The sequence below is a fragment of the Canis lupus genome, chromosome X (genome assembly GCF_003254725.2).
Source record: "Canis lupus dingo isolate Sandy chromosome X, ASM325472v2, whole genome shotgun sequence".
Classification (NCBI taxonomy): Eukaryota; Metazoa; Chordata; class Mammalia; order Carnivora; family Canidae; genus Canis; species Canis lupus.
The window spans coordinates 54,576,564-54,588,043 of NC_064281.1; the positions used below are offsets into that span (position 1 = coordinate 54,576,564).

Here is an 11,480-nt window from a genome sequence, read left to right on the forward strand (position 1 = left end):
TAGGACTAGATGGTAGTCCTTACCTTTCTTCATCCTGATTTCTTAATAATCTCAGGAAAGAGTCAAAGGGCAAATGGCCAGGGCCCAGGGTTCAGACCTGATAGGGCAGTCCTTGGTACTCCAAAGCCTGCCTCCTGCAGTGGGTCATAGGTGTGGGGCAGGACAAAGAAGGAAAAGAGAGGTGAAAATCCTCCTGATCATATGCATTCAAATCACTGTCGAGTGAGCTTCCAGAGGCTGGTGCCACCACTGGTTGGAAGAGTGTTCTGGGATCTTTGTCTCCTCAGGTTTCTGAGCATCATGCCTTGTCTCAAGCAGCCTACGCACTTCCAGAGTCTGATACTTCTACAATGGCCCTTGAGCTACCTTGCCATGTGTGAGTACTGATCCAAGAGCGCACAGCAAGAAACCAGAGTCAGAGGCCAGGGCCGGATCTGGGGTGAATTTCATGCTCATGGGAAATCTCATGTCCTATCTTTGATCATCTCAGAGGATACTACAGAATAAGACTTGAGTTCCATGATTGCCCTGGAGAAAGAGGAGATACCACAGGACACAGTGAGAACAAACAGAGGGGTAGAACAGGGTCATGATGGTTATGAGTAGATCTGGCTAATTTTAGCCACTTCTTAATCCTCACTATCTGGAAGGGGGAAATGAGGCCTAGGGAATAGGCCTGTATATCTACCAGAATAAGGAAGCATGGAGAGTGGGACTGAAGAAGCATTAGAATTACAGACTTGGAGAAGTATAGCCTATGTTTATACCATAGAGTTTACCATTCTGGGATGGGGTGAGGTGATAGCATGTGGGGAGAGAGTGATAATGGAAGGAATGGTGAATGGAAAACAGTAGAGGGATGCAGATGCTTAGGTGGCAGGGTGTGAGGAGATGTGGCTAGTATATGGGCAAGGAAAGATGACGAGCTTGTGGCTTAACTAGGGTTTGGGGATGGTGGACAGTGAAGGAGACAGGAGACAAGAAGGAAAAGATGGTGGATGAATGGGAGCAGGGGGAAAATGGTAAGCAGGGAGCAGTAGAGGGATGGTGAGTGGATGGGGAAGCAAGTAGATGGGGATGATAGGGAATTAGAGAAATAGGGCTGGTGTATGGTAGATGAGAGAGGGAATGTTTGAAGGACAAGTAGACATGGATTCTGGATGGGCAAGAGTTGGACTGTGCAGAAGGCCAGGAACAGGGGCTTGAGTAGTTTAGAGAGCTCTTAATGGGGACGTATATGGGCAAGTTTTGCTGGCAGCCCAATTTTGGTCTGACCTGCTCCTTCATCAGTTTGGATCTTGCAGCCATTGCTCATTTACTTGCTGTTTACATCCTTGTGGCCACTACCAGTGCTTTACTTTATCTGGTTTTTCCTGGACTGGAAGACCCCAGAGCAAGGTAAGACTTATGGACCTAGAAAGAACAAGGCCTAAGAATGTTCCAGCTTAACTTGTAACCAGAGAGTCCCACTCACCATGCCACAAGTCCCTCATCCAAATTCTCAGAGACACAGGACCTGGACCAGCCAAGACTGTCTTGGGGCCATTTCCTTTTCCACCTCTCTAGCAGAGCCATGCTCCCTCCATGCTGTTAGGAAAGCCCTGAGTAAGCGGGAGGGATGGGGTTGGCACACACAGACACCATCCCCACTGATATTTCTGTCTCAGGTGGAAGGCATTCAGCCTGGGTAAGGAATTGGTGTGCCTGGACCCACCTCAAGAACTATTTTCCCATTACGGTAAGTGTCTTTTCCCCAACATCTCCCACAGTTCCCAAAATACTGGGCATTTATGCTAAGTAACTAGGGTTGTCCATAAGGAAAATGAGCATACCAGAGAAGTCTCAGTGCAGGCCAGACATACTTCAGGACCCAACGGCGCTGCTGGTTACTTGCTACTCTGCGAGCATACTTTAGACACCCTTGGCATGACCTAGCAGATGATACACATGGAAATGCAAATACAGTTCTGTTTAACAAACACTGATTGAAAGCTTACTCTATACCACATGTTAGAGGTACAGAGAAGTGATCAGGATGCAATCTGCCATCAAGGTGCTCACATCTAATGAGAAGGATAGACAAGTATGTATTTATGATTTGGTACAAGGTATACAAGTAGTTCAGATGAGGGGTAAGAAAAAGCTTCACAGACATGGTGATGCTTAGGCAGGGTTTTCAAGTTTAGCAGAAGTTAGTTAGGCAGAAACTGGAAAGGGGTTGAGAGGAGAGCATATTAGGAAGACTTCTAGAAATGTACTGCTATGCTGATCCTCTGAGCATTCTTTGGAGTAGACAACAAACATTGCCTTAATTTTCAGAGCAGAGCTTGCCGAACTTTTCACATAATAGCACTCTTACAAAATGATACCATGCAAAAAAGCACTGAGATAAATGACCTAAACTACTTGTAACCATAGGCAAAAAACCCAGCAGTTCTAGCTGCCCCAGATCCTACCTGGTTTCCCAGGAGCTAAGGAAACCAATATCTTGGCTCCTTGAAACCCACTCATGGCCTATGTTGAAAAGCTCTGCTTTAGATATTGTCCTGATTACTGAAGTGTCTTCACCCTTGCTTCTTCACATGATCTCATTTCACCACCTCTGGCACTTCTCTCCATGGCTGCAGATCCTGAAGACTAAAGACCTGTCACCGAAGCACAACTATCTCATGGGGGTTCACCCCCATGGCATCTTGACCTTTGGAGCCTTCTGCAACTTCTGCACTGAAGCCACAGGCTTCTCAAAGATCTTCCCAGGCATCACTCCCCACTTGGCCACACTGTCCTGGTTTTTCAAGATCCCCCTTGTTAGGGAGTACCTCATGGCCAAAGGTAACTCTGACCATACTTAGTGGAGCTTCTGGCCCATTTTCTGCTAGGGGATGCACCTTTTAAAGCCCCATCCCCTACCTCTCAACCAACTCTCACTCACTCCCATCATAGCATAGTAGTTAAAGCATATATTCTGGAGTTAAACTGTCTGGGTTTGAATCCTGGCTCTGTGTGGAGTCACACAGAGCCAGCTACTGTGTGGTCTTCGGCATGCTATTGGTCTCAGTTTCTTGATCAGCAAGGTGATGCTGACGATAATAGTCCAACCTCAGATGTGGTTTGATGGCTAAATGAGATAATACAAGTAAAGTATTCAATATGGTGCCTACCACAGAGTATATGCTCAGTAAATAATAACTTTTGCTATTTAAAGGCAATAGAGGAAAGGAAAAGAGTAAGATTATAGTTGATATTCAGAAAGTCCTTCTAGTTATACCACTGGAAACCTTCCTACTATAGTTTTGACTCAGTGCCTCCAATGAAGTGGAGATATTGCCTCAAAGTGAAACATGTTGGGTTCGCCTACAGCCTTCTTTTTTCCACACCCTTTGTCCCGTCTCATTGATTCTCCTTCTGGGACTCATGGGAACAGAGGGCGTACAAACAAGCCAATGAGGAGTAGAGCAGAGGGGTTCTCTCTTAGCTATTTTCTCCTCTCCTTATTTCGCTCCTGTCTCTGCTCCTTGATTCTCTTTAGGTGTGTGCTCTGTGAGCCAGCCAGCTATCGACTACCTGCTAAGCCACGGCACTGGCAACCTCGTGGGCATCGTAGTGGGAGGGGTGGGAGAGGCCCTGCAAAGTGTGCCCAACACTACCACCCTCATCCTCCAGAAGCGCAAAGGGTTTGTGCGCACAGCCCTCCAGCATGGGTAGGTGTTCCTCCCTGGGCTAGGGTGGGTGGCCTTCTCTGAGCAGTATCACCTACTAGGTGATGCCAAGATTAATCAGATATGAGTCTTGCTCTCATGGAACTTACTAGTGCAGAGGGGAGATGGTCCTAGAATTTTAAAAAAGTTTATGTCATCCACTCCTTCTAACCAAACTGGACCAATTCTTAGGAAGCCAAGCAAGAAACCAAGATTCATTATCAGAGGGCTTGTCTAGGACTCCCTTAATATACAGATGATGCCCACATCATCTCTATTAATATTAATATCTATATCTGTTTGTTAATGGTAAATGAAAGGGACAGGCAGTACAGTATGGTGAGTATGTGCATGGAATCTGAAGTAAGGGGGCCTGATTTGAAACCCTGGCTCCATAACTTACTGTGCACTCTGAGACAGATTACTTAACCATTCTGAGTCTTGGTGTTTTCATTTTCATAATGTGGTTACAAATAATTGTACCTACTTCATATGGTCATTGTGGGGCTTAAATGAAGTCATCTACAGAAAACATCTACATGTGTCTGTCACACAGTAACTGGTAGATAATTATTAGCCACTTTAATTCAGGCATAAAGATAGCAGGAAAAGAGCAGGTGCCCAAGGCTGGAGCGGTGGGGTGCACCGTAAGGTCAGGAGGTCAGCCTAGTGAACACAGAGACAATTGTCCTATTGTAGATTCAAAGGAAAGGGAAGTAGTTCATCTAAGGCTCTTGCCTGAAGGGCCTGTTCATCAGTTTGGAGCATAACATAGGAGAGAGTTCTGAGATGAGAGGAAGGAATCCTGGGTTCTAGTCCAGGTCCTGTCACTCACTGACTGCCTGAATGACTTTTTCCCTTCAGAACCTGGGCTTCTGGATCTGTAAGATAAAGAAAATACCCCCCCACACACACACACACTGTGCCCTGCACTGTCTCTGCACTGTCTCTGGGCCAAAGGCAGGCGCTAAACCACTGCGCCACCCAGGGATCCCCTTGGAAGCTTTTCTTTACATGATATAGGTTTTTGGGGATCTCTGCCCAAAACCCTCTTCCTTCCCTACACCCCCATATCTTGCCCTTGTGATCTTGCCCAGAGATAGCATTCTCACTGGACTTGAAAATTTCAAGACAAAAGACAATAAATACAGGAGCCCTGTTCAGTGCAAGAAGAAATGCTTTATGTCACAGGGATTTTATATAGGTAGAAGCCTGGCCAGGGTTCTTCCTGGGTGATTCTCATTTGTAGCCTGTGTTTGAGAAATAAATTGAGGTTTTCTTTCAGGGCACATCTGGTTCCCACCTTCACTTTTGGAGAAACTGAGGTATATGAACAGGTGTTATTCCATAAGGACAGCTGGATGTACAAGTTCCAGAGCTGCTTCCGCAGTATCTTTGGTTTCTATTTTTGTATCTTCTATGGAAGAGGCTTCTGCCAAGGCTCCAATGGGCTCCTGCCATACTCACTGCCCATCATCACTGTAGGTGAGTGCTGCTTTTAGCCCCAAGGCCACCTCAGCTCTTTTTTTTAAAGATTTTTTAAAATTTATTTATTCATGAGAGACAGACAGACAGACAGACAGAGAGGCAGAGACACAGGCAGAAGGAGAAGCAGGCTCCACGCAGGGAACCCGACATGAAACTCAATTCCGGGTCTCCAGGATCACGCCCTGGGCTGAAGGCAGCGCTAAACCACTGAGCCACCGGGACTGCCCTACCTCAACTTTTCTTGACCTCAACCTCAGCCCTTTCCTCCCCACCCCCACCAAAGAAAAGGGTGGCAGAGAGGGAGAATCTGAGATCCGACTTGGCAAGTGAAAGGATCTGGCTCAGGGAAGAAGGTGGTTAAAGGAAGAGAAGATTCTAACACTTGCCCCTTCTCTTTTTCCATCTCCAGTTGGGGAGCCTCTGCCTCTGCCCAAAATTGAAAAACCAAGCCCGGAAGTGGTGGACAAATATCATGCACTCTATATGGATGCCCTGTGCAAACTGTTTGACCAGCATAAGACCCAGTATGGTTGCTCAGCGACCCAAAAGCTGCTTTTCGTGTGACCGAATGAGCTTGCATGCCCAAGAGCATGTTCTTTGGAGAGGAGACTCATTTGCTGCTAACCAAAAGGGAGAGAAAAGGAGATAAAGGAAGGCTGTGTATGGTAGGGGAGGACATTAGGAATTCCTTCCTTGCCACAAAGCCCTTGTAGTTGCTGTTCTGAGGAGCTTTACTCAGTCATTCTGCAAAAGGGGGCATCCTGAGGCCCCTCTGACCCAACCATGGGCATGCTAGGGGCAGACATGCTTCCTGCCTCCCCCCTTACTGGCTTTCTTCCCTAAGCCCAACCCCCTGGGTCCTGAAGGACTCAAATGATAACCAAACAGTTTGAGTAGCTACCACTCAGGTTGTTCTTGTTTTATCATAATGCATTTTCAATTGGGATATTTTGCATACTATAAGTTTAACTTGTTTAAATTGTAAAATTCAGTAATATTTAGTATATTCACAGAGTTGTGCAACCACTAATTTTCGAACATTGTTCAGCACCACAAATAAGAAAGCCAGTACACATTAGCAGTCACTCCCCATTCCTTCATCTCTCCCAGCCACTAGTAAACATTAGTCTACTTTTTGTCTCTATGGATTTTCCATTTCTGGACATTTCATATAAATGGAGTAATGGACTATGTGGTTTATTAGGACTGGCTTCTTCCTCTTAGCATAATGTTTTCAAGGTTTATCCAGGTTGTAGCATGTATCAGTACTTCATTCTTTTTGTGGCTGAATAATATTCCATTGCATGTATACACAACAGTTTTTATCCATTCACCAGTTGATGGACTTTTGGATTGTTTCCACTTTTTGCCTACTATGCCTACACTGCTAGAAACATTCATATACAGATTTTTTTTTAAAGATTTTATTTATTTATTCATGATAGTCACAGAGGAGAGAGAGAGAGAGAGGCAGAGACACAGGCAGAGGGAGAAGCAGGCTCCATGCACCGGGAGCCCGACGTGGGATTCGATCCCAGGTCTCCAGGATCGCGCCCTGGGCCAAAGGCAGGCGCCAAACCGCTGCGCCACCCAGGGATCCCCATATACAGATTTTTGTGTGGCAATCTTCTGTCTACAAATATGAAGGCTTCCTTTATCTCCACACCACTAAGCTAACAAGTGTGCCTTTCAGATAAATCAAAGGGAACTTATTCAGGATTACTTTTCAGTTGGCAGAGGCATTTCACAGAGGTCACTTTGTCCTCATGATGGTCCTCTAACACCATAATCCCAAGGCATTTGCTACCATACAAGAGTCTACCATGGGAAATCTGCTTCATAACTATATTTTAAAGTCTTACTAAGTTCTGCTTAAAAGTTTTTCCTAAAGTTGCATTCTGAGAATTTTAAAAGAGTAAATAAAAATACAGATGTCTCTTCCTTCATAAGGCAACCAACAAAAGACACTCTTAAAAACACAGCAAAGGGACGCCTGGGTGGCTCAGTGGTTGAGTGTCTGCCTTCAGCTCAGGGTGTGATCCTGGGGTCCTGGGATCAAGTCCTGCATTGGGCTCCCGCAGGGAGCCTGCTTCTCCCTCTGCCTATATCTCTGCTTCTCTCTGTGTGTCTCTCATGAATAAATAAAATTTTTAAAAAAACACAGCAAAGGTATACACTTGAAACTAACATAATATTATGTGTCAACTATACAAAAAAAAAGTAGTGAAGGAACAAAAGTGAAAAGATCATTTAAAAATTCATTCAACTGAATAGCAAAAAAAATCTGATTTTAAAGTGGGCAGCAGACTTAAATAGACATTTTTCTAAAGACATCCAAATAGCCAACAGATACATAAAAAAGATGCTTAACATCACTAATCATTAGGGAAGTGCAAATCAAAACCACAATGAGATATTACCTCATACCTGTTAGGATGACTACTATCAAAAAGACAAAAGATAAGTGTTGGCAAGGATGTAGAGAAAAGCAAGTCCTCATGCACTAATGGTGGAAATGTAAATTGGTGCAGCCAGTATGGAAAACAGTATGGAGGTTCCTCAAAAAATTAAAAATAGAACTGCCATATGATCCAGCAATCCCACACCTGGGCACTTCCATAGGAAGTGAAATTATTATCTCAATGGGATATCTGCACCCCGTATTCTTTGCAACATTACTCACAAGAGCCAAGACATGGAAATAGCCTAAGTGTTCATTGACAGATGAATGAATAAATAAGATGTGGAATATAATGGAATATTATTCACCTTTAAAAAGAAGGAAATCCTGCCATTTGCAACATGGATGGACTTTGAAAGCATCATGCCAAGTGAAATAAGTCAGAGAAAGACAAAAACTGTAAGATCTCACTTATATGTGAAATCTAAAAGAAAAAAAGCCAATCTCATAAAAACATTGTATAGAATGGTGATTGCCAGGGGCTAGGGAATAAGGGAAGTGGGGAGATGTTGGCCAATGCTGATGAGTACAAGTTTCCAATTAGAGATGAATGATTTCTGGGGATCTAATGTACAGGATGATGATTTAAATTAACAATAATATACACTCGAAAATTGCTAAGGAAGTAGATCTTAAATGTTCTTATTACAAAAAAGTGTAATTATGCGAAGTGTTGGATATGTTAACTAACCTTATTGTAATCACTTTGCAATATATATGTATATCAAATCATCATGTTGTACACCTTAAACTTACACAATGTTATACATTGTATCTCAATAAAGGGGAAAATTAGATTACCTTTTTTACTTTTCTTATTTCATACTTCTTAAATATTCAGTTTTGGTGGGGTCCCACCCTATCTTTCACTTTATACTGTTTCAATCTGAAATATCTATCTCTTTTTTTAAAAAAAATTTTATTGGAGTTCAATTTGCCAACATATAGCATAACACCCAGTGCTCATCTCGTCAAGTGTCCCTCTCAGTGCCCATCACCCAGTCACCCCCACCCCCCGCCCACCTCCCCTTCCACTACCCCTTGTTCATTTCCCAGAGTTAGGTGTCTCTCATGTTTTGTCATCCTCACTGATATTTTCAATCATTTTCTCTCCTTCCCTTTATTCCCTTTCACTAATTTTTATGTTCCCCAAATGAATGAGACCATATAATGTTTGTCCTTTTCCGATTGACTTATTTCACTCAGCATAATACCTTCTAGGTCCCTCCACGTTGAAGCAAATAGTGGGTATTTGTCGTTTCTAATGGCTGAGTAATATTCCATTGTATACATAGACCACAGCTTCCTTATCCATTCATCTTTCGATGGACACCGAGGCTCCTTCCACAGTTTGACTATTGTGGACATTGCTGCTATAAACCTTCGGGTGCAGGTGTCCCGGCGTTTCACTGCATCTGTATCTTTGCGGTAAATCCCCCGCAGTGCAATTGCTGGGTCGTAGGGCAGGTCTATTTTTAACTCTTTGAGGAACCTCCACACAGTTTTCCAGAGTGGCTGCACCAGTTCACATTCCCACCAACAGTGCAAGAGGGTTCCCCTTTCTCCACATCCTCTCCAACATTTGTTGTTTCCTGTCTTGTTAATCTTCACCATTCTCACTGGTGTGAGGTGGTATCTCATTGTGGTTTGGATTTGTATTTCCCTGATGGCAAGTGATGCGGAGCATTTTCTCATGTGCTTGTTGGCCATGTCTATGTCTTCCTCTGTGAAATTTCTGTTCATGTCTTTTGCCCATTTCATGATTGGATTGTTTGTTTCTTTGGTGTTGAGTTTAATAAGTTCTTTATAGATCTCGGATACTAGCCCTTTATCTGCTATGTCATTTGCAAATATCTTCTCCCATTCAGTAGGTTGTCTTTTAGTTTTGTTGACTGTTTTTTTTTTTTGCTGTGCAGAAGCTTCTTATCTTGATGAAGTCCCCATAATTCATTTTTGCTTTTGTTTCCCTTGCCTTCATAGATGTATCTTGCAAGAAGTTGCTGTGGCCAAGTTCAAAAAGGGTGTTGCCTGTGTTCTCCTCTAGGATTTTGATGAAATCTTGTCTCCCATTTAGATCTTTCATCCATTTTGAGTTTATCTTTGTGTATGGTGTAACAGAATGGTCTAGTTTCATTCTTCTGCATGTGGATGTCCAATTTTCCCAGCACCATTTATTGAAGAGACTGTCTCACTGGAAAGTGGATAGTCTTTCCTGCTTTGTTGAATGTTAGTATTTCTCTTTTTTAAAAGATTTTATCTATTTATTCATGAAAGACAGAGAGAGAGAGAGGCAGAGACACAGGCAGAGGGAGAAGCAGGCTCCACGCAGGAAGTCCGACATGGAACTGGATCCCGGGACTCTAGGATCATGCCCTGGGCCGAAGGCAGGCGCTAAACCACTGAGCCACCCAGGGATCCCTGAAATATCTATTTCTAACCCAGATTTCTCTCATAAGTGATTTCCCTCAAAACCAATATATCCAGCTTACCAATTTTTAACAAACACCTTAATATCAACACATCCGATAGCAGGTGAAACATCTTAACCCTCCCAATCTCACATTTTATCACCAGATCCTGTTAATTTTACCACCTTGATATTAATCCAATGTGTCATCTTCCCTCTCCACTGTCAGAACCTAGTCAAAGCAATTTCTAGATAATTGCCACTACTTCTACTAGAGTCCTCTATCACCAATCCATTTATCACACTGGTGCCAGAGTGCTCTTATTAATGCTAAGTCTGACTTGTTAGACCTCTGCTTAAAATCCCTTTTTGCTCCTACAGTGCTTCTACCAGCATATCTTGAATTACGTTTGGGGTACCATTAATGTTCCACAGATGTTAATAAATATTACAAAGAAAAAAATTATTATGTGGTCAAATAACTGTGGGAGATGCTGGATTAAACAAAGTTAGATGGATGTATTTACTGAATTATTTTCAGAATCGTCACTACACTAATGGGCATTGTGACTATCCAAGAGGGAGTATTTAGTATTTCCCAAGCTTACCTGATAATAGAATCCTTATTTCAAATAACACCTATTAACATCTCATGGAACATTAAGTGTTTCTCTAAATAGAGTCTTGCAAATGCTGGTCTACAAGATAAAGTTCAAACCCCTTGATATGGCAGAGAAGGCTGCTGGTAATATAAAGAAAGTAGCTGATTTGATTTGGGAGCCTATCAGATTAGGTAGGAGAAACCTTGGTAGGAGTCACTGGGACTAACTGGATGAGTCAAAACCTCATAAGAGGTAACCTAAAGTAATTGAATAAAAAGGGGAATTGGATTTCAATTTATTCTCACCTGTTTGAGTTGTTCAGGAGGAGCATTCTACAGCAGAATTTTTCCAGAAAAGAACCTTAAGGGCACACATGGGAATGAGGCTATACGAGTGAAATAACAAAGGGATTCCAGTGTAAGACTCAGCTTTCTTAGTAGCATCAGTCACATACTCCTTCTCAAAAATTCTTTCCCCCCATATCTTTGCTCCTCAGCCTCAGACTCTCCTCTACAATGCAATCTCTTGCTCTCCCTCTGTCTCCTCCTCCATCCCTGAATATTTTTGAGATACTCTAATACTCTAAGGTTTTGCTCCTCACTCTGGATGTTACGGTAATGTTGTATGAAGTGATCATCAAGGAAAATAATCAGTAAGATTTAATCATGGAATATGAAGGCAGGAAGGAACATTTACTAAGAGTGTCCAGAATGGTAACCCTAGTGGGCCAAATGTCCAGGGACCTCCAGAGGTAATCACGGAGGCAGAAAGTAAGCAGAGTACTTGAGTGATATCCAGAGGGCTGCCTCATAGAGGGGATGTCT

At 43.0% G+C, this 11,480-nt stretch overlaps 1 protein-coding gene across 1 annotated transcript; it reads left to right on the forward strand.

Moving 5' to 3' along the window:
- The first annotated feature begins 243 nt into the window (after window positions 1-243).
- AWAT1 (acyl-CoA wax alcohol acyltransferase 1) lies at window positions 244-7,192 on the forward strand. Its single transcript, XM_025466282.3, has 7 exons — window positions 244-376; window positions 1,291-1,398; window positions 1,668-1,738; window positions 2,628-2,832; window positions 3,530-3,701; window positions 4,984-5,183; window positions 5,596-7,192. Exons 1-7 carry the CDS (start codon window positions 301-303, stop codon window positions 5,748-5,750), a joined length of 987 nt encoding a protein of 328 aa, XP_025322067.2. The 5' UTR covers window positions 244-300; the 3' UTR covers window positions 5,751-7,192.
- Window positions 7,193-11,480: the final 4,288 nt, after the last annotated feature.